The sequence below is a fragment of the Sorex fumeus genome, unplaced genomic scaffold (assembly GCF_029834395.1).
Source record: "Sorex fumeus unplaced genomic scaffold, SorFum_2.1 ptg000187l, whole genome shotgun sequence".
Lineage (NCBI taxonomy): Eukaryota > Metazoa > Chordata > Mammalia > Eulipotyphla > Soricidae > Sorex > Sorex fumeus.
This window is the reverse complement of record NW_026606244.1, coordinates 2,773,624-2,789,136: the sequence shown is the minus strand read 5'-3', so window position 1 is coordinate 2,789,136 and position 15,513 is coordinate 2,773,624. Positions and strand designations below refer to the sequence as shown.

The 15,513-nt window shown below is 47.2% G+C and overlaps 1 protein-coding gene across 1 annotated transcript in view; it reads left to right on the top strand.

Moving 5' to 3' along the window:
* TENM2 (teneurin transmembrane protein 2) overlaps positions 1–15,513 on the top strand; it is a 154,859-nt gene that overhangs the window by 9,840 nt on the left and 129,506 nt on the right. Inside the window, exon 2 of the mRNA XM_056107981.1 lies at positions 8,001–8,195. Within this exon, the coding sequence (XP_055963956.1) occupies positions 8,001–8,195 (195 nt within the window). The remainder of the gene's footprint in view (positions 1–8,000; positions 8,196–15,513) is intronic.

Below are 15,513 nucleotides of genomic sequence, written 5' to 3'. Positions count from 1 at the left end.
TGAAATTTCTCCTGCATCACATTCCTCCCTTAGATGTCGGATGGGCATCCTTGTTTATATAGAAGATTAAAATGTTGTGGAATCAAATCTGATGACCCCTTGGGGCTGGAGTAATAGTACAGTGGGGAGGGTGTTTGCCTGGCATGTGGCTGGCCAAGGTCCAATCTCTGGCACCCCATATAGTCCCCCGAGCACTGCCAGGACTAATTTCTTAGCGCCGGGAGCAACCCCTGAGCATGACCCAAAATAAATAAATAAGATGAAAGAAAGAAAGAAAGAAAGAAAGAAAGAAAGAAAGAAAGAAAGAAAGGAAATTTTTTTAAAAATCTGATGACCTCTTCCTTCTTGATTTCTGGTGTTCTTCACACATTCCTCTTTCAAGAAATTTAGTCAGCCTTTCAATATTTTTCTCATGATCATCTTCAGAAGGTTTGGGATTGGCTGGTTGGTTGGTTTGTCTCAATCTAGATTTTTCACCTCTCTGGAGTGGATTTCTGAGGACAGGATGTGCAGCGGAGGCCAAACTTTGTTGTCTAGCAGATGCAGGGATCTAGCAAAAGCAAAAACTACCTTTCCTCACCTCACTGTGCTCAGCACCCAGCTTGATACCTCACCTGGGGAGAGAGCAGAATCCCAGGTGTTGTGCCCTGAATCCAGATGGCGTTCAGCAGGAGCCCACCCCCTGCTTTTCTCTGTGCCTTTTCCCGACCACCTACTCCAAGATCAACTCATGGCAGGAGGGGTAGCCCCAGATACCGAGGGGCTCACTTGGATGCCGGACAACCAGTCGTTAGTGCTATTTTGACACTCCAGTTGAGTTCCTAAGTTCAAGTGTGCTCAAGTCTCTTCCTCAAAGAGCTTTTGAAATCATATTTCTAGCAATTTAGAACTGCTTAGAGATAGATTATTTGTGATGCGTTCTGCTCATCTCACCCAGCCCACAAGGGCCTCATAAGTGTCCGGGCAGGTTCATCCTGCCTGTGGGGTGGAGTCTTTCACCAGCCCTACCTCTTCCCCAGCAGTGCTCTTTATCCCAGCCTCCATGGAGAAGGGACTTCACTTTGTCACACACCGGCAAAGGGACTTGACTTTGTCACACACCGGTGATGCACAGGGGTTACTCCTGGCTCATGCACTCAGGAATTACTCCTGGCGGTGCTCGGGGGACCCTGTGGAATGTTGGGAATCGAAACCAGGTCCCACCGCGTCCAAGGCCCTACCTGTTGTGCTATCACTCCAGCCCCAATGGGACTTGACTTGATTGACTTAAATCCTCAGGCTCAAGTGGTTTGTCCCTTGTCCCGTGACTCCCCACAGTGGTAAACAACACTGATCATCCATCTCATCCCTTTCAGAAAATGTTGGGGGGAGGAACAAAAAAAAAATTTTTTTTTCAAAAACTGCTCCAGCGTGATCATGAACATGAGCTTTATACTATTTAGGTGAATCTAAATTGTGTCAGTTCTTTGTCACCAGCCTGTTAACTTGTCAGTTGTCAGTGGCAGTGGCAATTTATTTTTCTTCGGCACGAGTCTTCAAGCTTCCATTTACCGGAGTTAGTAAAACAGGAGTAGTCACTTTGTACAAACATTTTAATTAATTCTCAATAGAAGCTTGACTGCACAGCGATCAGCTCCCGCAAACCTTAGGAGTTAGAAGAGGGAGAGGGAGACAGAGACTTAATCAAACAGTCCACGTGTGATTCCAACACACACACACACACACACACACAAACACACACATGAGAGAAGGTGGACAAGACAAGTGCTTCCCATTAGTGTTCACTGATGCTTTACTGGTGGTAGATGATAGAAGATGAAGGTGGTGGTGCTGATGGTGTTGGTGGTTGTGGTTAAGAGGTATTGATAGTGATGGTGATGCTGTTGTTAATAGTGGTGGTAGATCTGGTGGTATACAGAGTAATGGTGGTGGTGAGTATATTGACGGATTGTGGTAATGGTGATTGTGATGGTGGTAGTGGTGCTGGTATGCGGGTGGGAATGGGTCCACATTGATCCATTCATTTGAGACCTACTGCCTCTGGACTGTTTTGCTGGTTTAACCACCCCCTCCCCCACCCCCAACCACCACCGACATCAGTGTGTGTATTCAGTTTGGAATCGGACAAAGGAACATTTGTTAAATTCCATATGGGTCTCGGCTAACCACCTCGAAGTCTTGTCCATGATAACTCATTTACTGTTCCACACAAACTTCAAGAAGTCACTTTCTGGTGAGGAAGCGTGAATCTCCCCTAGAACAAGTGATCAGTCATATCTTTCCAGCGCCAAAATCATTGGTCTTCCGTTTCTTTTCTTTTTTTTTTAAAGATTTTTATTATTGAATCGCCGTGAGATAGATCTTTACAAAGCTGTTCATGATTAGATTTTGACATACCAGCCGAGCTCTTAGGTTCAAGTTCTTAGGTTCAGTCATACAGAGTGCCAGCTGATTTTCCCATTCTACTTCATTCCATTTCGGGCCAGGGTTTGAGGTCCGGGTGTGTTGTCCTCTCGTTTGTCATGTAGGTTTCACATACCAAATAATAAATGTAGAAGGAGAAGTATCAAGGCCAGAGCTTTCCCCCTTCCTAGCTGGAGTCTGACATTGGAATCACGTTCAATCTGATGTAGTGTGATGTGCTGGTTTATGTCTGCAAGACTCCATAGCTCAGGAGGAAGAATGCTCTGCCCTAAGGTCTTCCCTGGTGACCACTAGGGGATGCTCATGCACTGTGTGTGCCCCATTTCCCTGGGTACTAGACTGAGTCACTGGAACTGCTCAACCTTTGGCTCTGCCTTCCACCCTGATTTCCAGAGAGCCTCCCTAAAAGTAGTCCACGTGAAGAGGAGGGCAACGCATGCAAGTAGAACATGGAGACCCGACTCTTCTGCATTTCCCCCCCCCCCCCTGAGTCATTTAAGTAGGTCACCTTTTTTTTTTAACATTTGATTTCCCATGCATCTGGTTTGAAATAGTAACCATTCTTACCCCACCCCCTCCCCCTTCCCCCATCACCACCGCAAGGAATCAAAGAAGAAAGAAACATTTCTGTAGAAATAAGAAACACGGGGTCGGGGACGATAGTACAGTGGGTAGGGCATTTGCCTTGCACATGGCCAACCCGGGTTCAATCCATGGCATCTCGTATGGTCCCCCAAGCATGGCCAGGATTAATTCCTGAGTGCAGAGCCAGGAGTAACCCCTGAGCATCACTGGGTGTGACCCAAAAAAGCAAAAATATAATAAAATAAGAAACACATGTTGTATCAAATAATGAGACGGCTACTTGCTGCGTGTTGACTGCCTTTCCCCCCCTCTGGAGAGAAAGCAGATTCTGGGGGAGCCCCAAGGCTGGGGATATCCCTTTTCTCTGTCGACCATAATGACTTACTCTGCATCGAACCCTTGGGTGAGCCACAAGCCTGACTCTATGCTCATCGTTCTGTTCCCTGCTGCCTTCCCATCCCAGCACACACGGTGGGGAGGAAGTGAGGCTGGTTCTCGACTCCCCACTGCGAGTTCAAAATGTGGGTACACGACACATTCAGTGGCTAAGAGCTGCCTCCTGGGGCTCCCCAGCAGAGGAGCAAAGAGACGGGGGACCGAGGATAGATGATAAAAATGGCCCATTTAATGCAGAGCTGCTGGCATACTTATAGCACATCGGAGGGGGTTCGAGGTATAGGACTGCATGTAGGTGTGACTGATCATTTACCGAGGTAAAGCTTTTCAGCGGATGCAATTCTCATATGGGGATTAACTCAAGGAGACACTCTGTCTCCCAGGGACATCTATATTGCCTTTCTCTTTCCTTTCCATTGCACATATTAAGCTTAAGTTCACTTCTTAGTAACACTTGCAATTATTTGGATAAACACAGTGAGCGATACAGATTCCAACACTTAGTTCTCTGGGCTCAGAGGGCAAACAAGGATTTTACCGTAGATCCCAGACTAAGTCCTCAGACTGGTTCAGCTTCTCCTTCCTCATGGGTGGTCCAGTCTCTTAAGTTATAACAGCTTGCATCAAGACCGTGCTTTTATGCTTTCTGGACAGTCCCATTTCAATGCCAGGGAAGCTTTGCCACTCGTCTCAGGTCTGTCCCAGGCCCATAGTGGGACCTCCCTTTGTGAAGTGTTAGAAACTACCGCAACCAAATCCTGAGTCAAGTAATTATGACAGATGCCCAGAGGTAGCTATATTCCAGGGTCAGTCAACTCCCAAATATTTGGAGCATAGCATTAAGAGTCTTTCTGTGTTTAAGCAAAGAACATTGGTCTTTAGTAAAAATATTAAAAGGCTTGGTGTTGGGCGATAGCACAGTGGGTAGGGCATTTTCCTTACACGTGGCTGACCCAGGTTTGAGTCCCAGCATCCCATATGGTCCCCTGAGCACCGCCAGGGGTAATTCCTGAGTGCAGAGCCAGGAGTAACCCTTGTGCATCGCCAGGTGTGACCCAAAAAGAGGGAAAAAAAAACATTGCTCTTTAGTAAAAATATGAAAAGGCTATAGGGGAAATTAAAAAGGAAATCATTCTTTAATACAAATACAAAGTCCAGAATTACCAGAAAGTCTCAGCTTGTAAGTAACCAAATCATGACAATTGTGTTGTGACAATGAGAACACAAAACATAAAGGAAAGGTTAAAGATAAACTCGGGATTAAGGATGCTTGTTAGAGCACTGTAAGCTTCTCTGAGGGGAGCAAAAGGAGCAGTTCACTGAGGAAGCCTAAAACGTAGGGTTACCATTCAACACCCGCTAGATCCAAATTCACCAGGACATTGTCTCCCATTTGCCAGCTCCACTCATCTGTCAGCCTGCCTCGGCGGGTGTGAGTCTCTCCACTCGGTGGAAGAAGGAAAGAAGGAACTGGACCCCAACGCAGTGGCCGCTTGACATTTGCAGAGTTGCAGGATGGGCAAATACTTCCCATGCAAACCTCTTGGTCCATCCTTCCCCAGAGCATGACTGAGTTGGGCGAGAAACGGGTAGACTTGGCTGCGTCTTCTCAGAAACTCTCCCACTGGTTTACATTTGCACGGTGCCCCACTTAGGTCTTACACAGCCTCGGTTCGAGTTGCTTTCTTCTCCTGGCTGGTCACCTCTGGGTAACAGCTCCAGGCAAGGCTGTCTGCTCACGTAGCCCCAAAGTAGGAAAACTGTGTCCTCTGTGGGAAGGGGATTCATCTCAGCGCCCCAAGCCACTCACTGACTGGTGTCCGCGCTATTGAACTCCTTCTCTCCTGTTCTCTTCACTGGGAGAAGGATGCTCCTGAGAACCGAGACCCCCCTAATAATTTTACAGCCATTCTCTTCCTAAGTATTTGGGACAGTCGTTCTTCCATTGATTCTGTGTCCGTTGTTGAGCTACTTTTTGTGCTGGTCTGATTCTTCCTCTGACTCCCACAGTCTTATTTTTTTTTTGCATGGGGGGGGGTTACTTTTTATTAAATACAACATGAAAGACTATCATTTCCTGTTAATGACAAAGTAGTACTGTAGCACTGTCCTCCCGTTGTTCACCGATTTGCTCGAGCGGGCCCAGTAACGTCTCCATTGTGAAACTTGTTGTTACTGTGTTTGGCCTATCAAATACATCACAGGTAGCTTGCCAGACTTTGCCGTGTGGGTGAGATACTCTGGGTAGGTTGCCAGGCTCTCCGAGAGGGGTGGAGGAATTGAACCCAGGTTGGCTGGGCTGGCCGTGTGCAAGCCAAATGCCCTACCACTGTGCTATATTGCATTTCTTTGACCACTTGGTTGAAATTGAAATTAAGTTAGTTCTAAGCTACCTGACCTCCAAATTGGCAAACTGACAAATGGATACTACTGAATTCCATATGTGAGGAGATCCCAAGTCATCTCTCAAAGTTATCATAACCTTTTTGTATTTTGGGAAGCAAAAATAATTCATCTTTAGAGAAAATCTATTCCCATTAGATCCAGTTTCAACCAAGTAACCTGTACGTTATATTTATCTCCTTTTGTACAAATGTCCCACAGTCTTATTCTTGATCTCTGAAAGGGGGCACTTAGCACAATGGTTGAGGGGGGCACAGAAGTGGTCAAAGGGGCTGGTTCTCTCCCACCAAGCTTCTGGCCCACTGAGCCCAGCTTCTGTCTGTCCATCATCAATGCCTACTGGCCCAAGCCCAAAGGAGAGGTGCTGGCCATCCACGCCTATCCACTCTCTCTTGTTCCATGCGCTTTATTGAGTCAGGTAGATTTAATCTTCTGTGTATGTGGAATTCACACCCCACTTCCAGTGACACTCAAGCGCTAGTCTAAGCTCACTTGTTCGGGTGTCTCTGCTGCTAGTGGAGGACCCAGCAGGACCAAAGCCAGGCCTCCTACATGTGCGTTGCGCTCTCCCTGGTTCCTCTTCTTCATTCTTTGTGACTCATCTTCTGCATAGAAGTAGACACAAGGGGGCTGGAGCAATAGCACAGCGGGGAGGGCATTTGCCTTGCACGTGATCAACCCGGGTTCGATTGCCAGCATCCCATAGGGTCCCCCGAGCAGCACCAGGAGTAATTCCTGAGTGCATGAGCCATGAGTAACCCCTGAGCATCTCTGGGTGTGACCCCCCCGCCACACACACACAAAAGCAAAAAAAATTTCAATGGGGGCCAGCTGGGAGGGTGTTTGCCTTGCATGTGGCTGACCTGCATTCGATTCCCAACATCCCATAGAGTTCCCCGAGTACCACCAGGAGTAATTCCTGCATGCAGAGCCAGGAGTGACCCCTGAACATCGCCAGGTGTGATCCAAAAAGAAGAAAATTCAATAAATAAAATACATTGCCTGGGGCTGGAGCAATAGCACAGCGGGTAGGGCGTTTGCCTTGCACATGCCAACCCAGGTTCGATTCTTAGCATCCCATATGGTCCCCTGAGCACTGCCAGGAGTCATTCCGGAGTGCATGAGCCATGAGTAAAGGTAAAGGTAAAGGTAAAGGCCCTCCCGTTGATCGTCGATTTGCTCGAGCGGGCCCAGTAACGTCTCCATTGGAGACTTTGTTGTTACTGTGTCTGGCATATCGAATACTCTCGGTAGCTTGCCGGGCTCTCCGAGAGGGGCGGAGGAATCGAACTCGGGTCGGCCATGTTGGCCGCTTGTAAGGCGAACGCCCTACCCGCTGTGCTATCGCTCCAGCCCCCTGAGCATCTCTGGATGTGACCCTACACACACACACAAAAAAAAAAAAAATCAAAAAAATTCAATGGGGGCCAGCTGGGAGGGTGTTTGCCTTGCATGTGGCTGACCTGGGTTCGATTCCCAGCATCCCATAGGGTCCCCCGAGTACTGCCAGGAGTAATTCCTGAGTACAGAGCCAGGAATCACCCCCTGTGCATTGCCAGGTGTGACCCAAAAAGCAAAAGCAAAAAAAAAAAAATGATCTTGGCTTTTGCTCCAGTGGCTGTCTTTCCATGGAGGCGAACTCTACGCCCCTCGTGGCAAGAGTCCCCAAGCCAAGACTAGGTCAAGGAGCATGAAATTGCCCAGGCAGGGGACTAGGGCGATAGACAGTAAAGCAGGTAGGGCGTTTGCCTTGCACGCGGCCGACCCGGCATCAATAGTGTCCCCTGAGTACCACCAGGAGTAATTTCTGAGTGCAGAGCCAGGAGCAACCCCTGAACATCGCCAGGTGTGATCCAAAAGGAAGAAAATTCAATAAACAAAATAAAATGCCTGGGACTAGAGCAATAGCACAGCAGGTAGGGCGTTTGCCTTGCACACGCCAACCCAAGTTCGATTCCCAGCATCCCATAGGGTCCCCTGAGCACCGCCAGGAGTCATTCCTGAGTGCATGAGCCAGAAGTAACCCCTGTGCATCGCGGGGTGTGACCCAAAAACAAAACAAAACAAATAAAATAAAATAAAATAAAATAAATAAAATGCCCAGGCAGGCTCTTGCTCTGGGAACCCCTCACTATCCTCCAACCCCCCCTCGACGCCCCCTGACCTGTTGCTGTGTCTCTGCTCTTCTGCAGCTGCCTGCCCTGTGTTGTGCAGTGGGAATGGACAGTACTCGAAAGGCTCCTGCCAGTGCTACAGCGGCTGGAAGGGCGCCGAGTGCGACGTGCCCATGAACCAGTGCATCGACCCCGCCTGCGGGGGCCACGGCTCGTGCATCGACGGCAACTGCGTCTGCTCGGCGGGCTACAAGGGCGAGCACTGTGAGGAAGGTAAGAACCTCTGGGAGGGTTGCAAAGGAATTTTTTCTTCTTTTTTTGGGCTTTTTTGGTCATATCTGGTGATGCTCAGGGGCTACTCCCGACTCTGTGCTCCAGAGTTACTTCCTGCAGGTTTCAGGGGTCTGTGTGGTGCTGGGAATTGTACCCAGGGCCCCTTGTATGCAAAGCAGTCACTCAGCCCTTGGGCTCTCCCTGGCCCATATTTTTTCTTTTTTTTGTGGGGGGGGGGGGGGAGTGGTGGTTGTTTTGGGGTGACACTCAGCAAAACTCAGGGCTGACTCCTGGCTCTGCACTCAGGGATCACTCCTGGCGGTGCTGGGGGGACCCTATGGGATGCTGGGGATCGAACCTGCAGGGGTTGACCGTGGGCAAGGCAAATGCCCAACCCACTACACAATCTCTCGGACCCATAAAGGAAACTTCAGACTGTTATTTAGCAGCCCAACATATCCCTGCCGTGGCATCCTGCAGGGAATGTGTGCTCTGCTTCTTCTTGATGGCATTCCCCCTTCTCCATGCTTACTTATGTATTTTTTTTCTTTATTTAATGTAGGAATACTGCTACTTATTCAGCCCTTGGTTAAGTTGACTGAATTGGGCATTACTTCTGCATTACTTTTTTAAAATTCAGAATGTGTATTTTATTATTATTTTAAAATAAATTTTAAATATATTAGCACAGCCAAAGGGTGTTTGCCTTGCAAGCCGCCAGCCTGGCCAAGCATGGTTTGATTCCTCCACCCCTCTCGTAGAGCCCGGCAAGCTACCCAGAGTATCTCGCCCACACAGCAGAGCCTGGCAAGCTCCCCATGACGTATTCAATAAGCCAAACACAGTAACAACAAATCTCACAATGAAGATGTTACTGGGCCGGCTCGAGCAAATCGATGAACAATGGGAGGACAGTGCTATGCATTATTATTATTATGAGTTTCATCCATACAATGATGGATCACCCAACCCTCCACCAGTGCTCATCTTCCACCACCCATGTCCCCAGTATCCTCCCGCCAATCTCACCCCTCCCCCTGCCTCTATGGCAGACAATCTCCCCCATACTCTCTTTTGCATTGCTTGTTGTGAATAACATAAGATGTCGCAACCACACTCTCCTAGAATTCTAAAGTTTTAGATAATTAAGGTCTGGGGAAATCTCTGCAGTGATCTGCTCGGTTCGCAGATTCTTTTCTGTGTCTCTGGATCATGGCCATTAGGGAGCTAAGTGGCAGCCGGAGGCAGCTTGTGGCATGACCTCCATATTTATGTCACTGTCATTGTCTCTGTCCTCCCGTTGTTCATCGATTTGCTCGAGCAGGCCCAGTAATGTCTCCGTTGTGAGACTTCTTGTCACTGTGTTTGGCATATTGAATACGTCACAGGTAGCTTGCCAGGCTCTGCCGTGCGGACAAGATACTTTGGGTAGCTTGCCAGGCTCTCCGAGAGGGGCAGAAGAATTGAACCCAGGTCAGTCGGGTCGGCCGCGTGCAAGGCAAACGCCCTACCGCTGTGCTATCGCTCCAGCTCCATATTTATGTATTTCTTGAAATTCCTTTCTCCAAGCCTGTTCAAACAGGGTGGAAGGTGTCTGCCTTGCACATGGCTGACCCAGGTTCAGTCCCCAGAACCACAGTCATTCCTGCTCCTTTAGTGAGCCCTGAGCAAAGAGCCAGGAGTTAAGCCCTGAGCACTGCTGGGCATGGCCTGGAAACTAAACAAAACTTTCCTTTCTCCACCTTTATCTGTCTTTTCTTCCTCCTTTTCTGTCTTTTTTTTTTAATGTATAGGCATTATGCAATTTATATTTTGTCTTCTGTGAAGTTTCTTCAGAGAGTGAACTTGGCATTTTTTTCAAACTGTATTTATGGCTGGAGCAAAAGCACAGCGGGTAGGGAGTTTGCCTTGCACACGGCCGACCCAGGTCGATTCCTCTGTCCCTCTCAGAGAGACTGGCAAGTGACCAAGAGTATACCACCTGCAAAGCAGAGCCTGGCAGACTCCCCGTCGCATATTCGATGTGCCAAAAACAGTAACAACAAGTCTCATTGGAGACGTTACTGGTGCCTGCTCGAGCAAATCAATGAACAATGGGAGGACAGTGCTATAGTGTTTATGGAAGAATCCTGGTTTATGATACTGGTGATTATACTTCCTATACACCCGTCATTCCAGCACCGTGTCCACCACCTGACAGCCCGCTTTCCTCCACCTGTGTCCCAGGAGACCCTCCCAGCCACTCCAACACACACACAGACACACACACACAGACACACACACAGACACACACACACACAGTCCTGTAAACAAAATTTCCAATTCCTATGACTTCAGCCATTAATTTTTCACTTACTTACTCCCTTACTTACTGGCTATTTTTATCCCACGTCTGAGAGAGATCGTTGATGTCTCGGTGATGGCAGTGGTGACGCCCACACATATAGAAGACTAAAACTCCTGAAATTCCACAAACTTGTCAATCATGATAAGTTGATTTTTTTTAATTTCCCAAAAAGCTCTCTTTTATTTTTACAAGTGTATCTTATCTCCCTTTCTTTCCCACTTTTTCTTCCTTCACAAAAAAGTTATCCTTTTCCTTCCCTATGAAACACAATCCTCCGCCTCTCTCAGAGAGCCCAGCAAGCTACCCAGAGTATCTTGCCTGCAAGGTAAAGCCTGGCAAGCTACCCATGACCTATTCGATATGCCAAACACAGTAACAAGTCTCACAATGTTACTGGGCCAGTTGGAGCAAATTGATGAACAATGGGAGGACAGTGACGGTGATGAAACACAAAAGACATCTCTTACCTCTCAAAAGTCCTCTGAATTGAGACTTGAAACTACCCTGGGGCAAACAAACACCCTGAGAATCCTTGATGCCCATCTTCCCCAGAGGTGTTTGGCCAGAATTTGCTTCTCTGTGGGGTGAGAATTGTAAACCTCATTTTACAAATATGTTAGGGCACGTATTTCTGCAGGAATAGGGCTGGAGCAATAGCACAGTGGGTAGGGTGCTTGCCTTGTACTCGCCCGACCCAGGTTCGATTCCCAGCATCCCATAGGGTTCCCCGAGCACCACCAGGAGTAATTCCTGAGTGCAGAGCCAGGAGTCAGCCCTAGAGCATCGCGGGGTGTGACCCAAAAAGAAAATAAATAAAAAAGAACCAACCACAGTTGGGAACAAAGTAAAAGAATCCAGGCCCCGCCCGCTTGCTACTCAACCTCTTGAAGACCCAGAGGATGTGGAGGACCCAGAGGTGATGCTTGAACTATTTTCTCCTCCGACATCCCTCAACGAAATGGCCCCAGAGAGCTCAGACCTTGTCCTATCCATGGTCCCAGCCTAAAGGAAGTGTCAGCTTTTCTACGAAGCTGAGGGGATGGGATGAAACTGGCAGCCACCTTCCCCACCTGTCACCCCACCCCAAGTTTCAGAGGGGCACTTGAGTGTCCTGTTTTTATCGGGGCCTCTCGCCAGCACTCTGATTTGGAGGGACCTCAGATACCTTGGACGTCTCAGATTAATGTAGATCTGTTCTCTCATCTTGCTGATGTCTGTCCTGTGGGCCTCTCCACCAAGGACTGGTGGACACTTCTCACAGGCTCATGGCCATGCCCCTCTACAAAATGCTCCCATTTTTCCATCTCTAGGCATTAGCATCCATCACAGTGTTCTTTCGTTTGCTTGGTTTTTTTTTTTAATTGGGGGCCGGGTGTGGCTGTGCTCAGGGCTTCCTCCTGGCTTGTGCTCAGGGATCACTCCCCATGGGGCTCGATAAGGGTATAGGGAAGCTGTTGGGGAAAAATGAAGTCAAGAAATTTGCCTATAAATGGATGGACATGGAGAGTTTCATGCTGAGTGAAATGAGTCAGAAGGAGAGGGACAGATATAGAATGACTGCATTCATGCATGGGATATATAAAAAATATATAGTATGAGACTAATATCCAAGGCCAGGGAAAACAAGGGCCAGGAGGACTGGTCAGTGGTTGAATATTACTACAAGTGTGTGTGTCGTGGGTGTGGGGAGGAAGGTAGTTAAGATAGAGGAGGGTCCACTGTGACAATAGTTGGAAACAATCACTCTGGACAAGAACTGGGTGTTGAAAGTAAGGATTTACATGATATACTTTTTTTATTGAATCACTGTGAGCTACAGTTTAAAAGTTTTCATGTTTGAGTTTCAGTCGTGCAATGATAGAACACCCATCCCCCCACCAGTGTACATTCTCCACCACCAATGATCCCAGTATCCCCTACTCCCATCCCACCCCTCCCCCTGCCTTTATGGCAGACAATTTCCCCTATACTCTCTCTCTCTACTTTTTGGCATTATGGTTGGCAATACAGTTACTGAGAGATCATCACGCTTGGTCCTTTATCTACTTTTAGCATACATCTCCCATCCTGAGAGATCCCTCCAACCACTGATTTAGTCATCCCTTCTCTATCCCAACTGCCTTCTCCCCCAGCTCATGAGACAGGCTGCCAACCATGGAGCAATCTTCCTAGCCCTTGTCTCTACTGTCCTTGGGTGTCAATCTCATGTTATTTTATATTCCACAAATGAGTGCAGTCCTTCTCTGTCTGTCCCTCTCTTCCTGACTCATTTAACTTGCACAGTTCTCTCCATGACCATCCACTTATAAGCAAACTTCATAACTTCATCTTTCCTAATAGCTGCATAGTATTCCACTGTAATAACCTTTTAGCAACTGCTTTACAAACTTAATGTCCAAAATGAAAGAGAGAGAGAGAGAGAGAGAGAGAGAAGGGAGGTACCTGCCATAGAAACAGGCTGTGTTAGGGGGGAGTTTGGTTGGAAGGTAAACTAGGGGTATTGGTGCTGGGACATTACACTGCACCAATGTAATAGAGGGATGGGTGTTGGAACATTGTATGATTGAAACCCAATCATGAACAACTTATTAATGCTGTATCTCATGGTGATTCAATAAAAATAAATAAATAAACAAAACAAGGGAGTAGGGAGTAGAACCCAGGTTGGGGGCATGCAGGGCAAGCTCTTGACCCACTGAACTATCTCTGCAGCCCCTTTTGCAACCATATTCTTACCATATTTACCAGGACTTTGCTGGTGAAGTCCTTAATGGGACCCTAAAGTCTGACAATCCCCACCCCAAACCCCTCATTTTCTCTCTCAACTCTTCTGTCTTCAACCTCTGTCATAAAGTCAACCTGGGTGTTGGGATGGAGGAAGCCCTGATTTAAGAGCCCTGCAGACAAGGTTAAGGTGCTCCAAGATTGGTAGATCACAGAAGCGAAGCTGCCTCTGTGGAAATTGGGAGAGGCCAGTCACACAGGAAAGGTTATAAAGGATCTTTTGCGTGCACCATTGGGTGAGAGCCAAGTGGCCAAACTGTGACATTGGCCATCTTTGACTTTCTTTTCTCCCTCCAGTAAAGATTGCGTGTATCCATATGAGTGGGATTTCAAGGGCTTTCTCCACTTTTCTCACTCTGTCATTGGACCCACTTTTTATTATTATTTTTATTATGATTATTTATTATCTTTTAATTGATCATTGTTCAATACAGTTACAAGCTTTCATATTTGAGTTTCAATTATACAATGATCAAACACCCATCCCTCCACCAGTGCGCATTCTCCACCACCAATGTCCTCAGTATTTCCCGTGTCTCCCCCCCTACATTCCAACCCTCCAACCCTCCCCCTGTGTCTATGGCAGACAGTTTCCCCCATACTCTCTCTCTCTCCTTTTGGGCATTATGGTTTGCAATACAGATACTGAGAGGCTATCACATTTGGTCCTTTATCTACTTTCAGCACACATCTCCCATCTTGAACAATTCCTCCAACCATCATTGACATGGTGATCCCTTCTCTATCCCAGCTGCCTTCTCCCCCCACTCATGAGGCAAGCTGCCAACCATGGGGCGATATTCCAGTGGGTACAGTTTCAGCTTTGGGAGTGACTGAACTATCCATGCACCAAAAACAAAGGCAGAACGTGGGTGATAATGAAGGGATGAAGTCTCTTCTATTAATTTCTGCGTCTCCCACCACCTCCCTCTCCACCATACCACCCAAGAATGAAACAATGTGATTCATAAACTGTTTTCAAAATCAGAAATGGAATCAGAAAGTTGGGTCAGCACATTTCCTTCCATTTAGATTTTTTTTTAATTTCTGATATTCATCACAGCCGTCAGGTTTTACGTGATGGTTTACCTGACATAGCTGTAGCAACAAAATCAATAGTTGCCATCCTTCCTGTGAGCTGCATGAACGGCGGACCCTTGCACAGATTTGCACATGAAAATGAAAGACCCCGTTTGTGAGGATTCTTCGGGCTGGAGGGAAGTGAGGGAAGTAAGAAAGCAGGAAGAGGGAAGTTGACGTGGTTGTTTGAGTTGCCCATGCTTCCGTGTCAGTTTCATGATTGTTTTTGTTTTGTTTTGTTTTGTTTTTCATTTTTTTGGAGTCACACCTGGCAATGCTCAGGAGTGACTCCTGGCTCTGCATCAGTAATTACTCCTGACAGTGCTCAGGGGACACTATGGGATGCAGGAGGATCAAACCTGGGTCAGTCGCGTGCAAAGCAAGCACCCGCCCCACTGGACTATCACTCCTTGATCGAGGCATTTTTTTTTCCAATGACATTTAACTTCATAAATGTAACTCACGATTTCTTGGGGAGGGCTGTAAGGCCTATTGTTGGTAAAACTCCTTGACCTCCTTTTGCATCCTCAGGGATAGAAATTGCATTCACTGCTCTTTTTCGTCAAATCTACCGAGGGCCCATGACTAAATGACTTGTAATGATCTCAGTGGCCAGGGTCCTGGAGTAGAGGTCCCTAGAACGTAGCCTGGGTCCAGCAACCCCCTCTTTGGGGGAGATGCTGCTTCTATTTTTACATCTTCCTATAATGCCAGGGTCCCTCCTGCCTGCTACAGGCTCAGACGACACGGCCACAAGACAGTCATGAAATTGGAACCAAATTTCAAATTCATCGGGAAACGTCTCCTCTTCTGTCTGAATTTAGCCGTTCTCTGTAATTACACGGCACATGGGCTGTGTTTACTGCTTTCACTGACCACAGAAAGGTCAGACCCTATTTCTAGATATAATAAATGGTTCTTCTGATGACCTCCCACTCCTGGGCTAATATCCAGAGATTTTCTTCCTTGCTTCACTCTCTAATTTGGGAGAGAAAAAGAGAAAGCTAGTTTATCTGCCATGTTCTTTTTTTTTTTTTTGAGATAAATGACTTTGTATTTTATCCTTTTAAGGAAAATATTATGATACTTTTTTTTCGATTTGAAAGA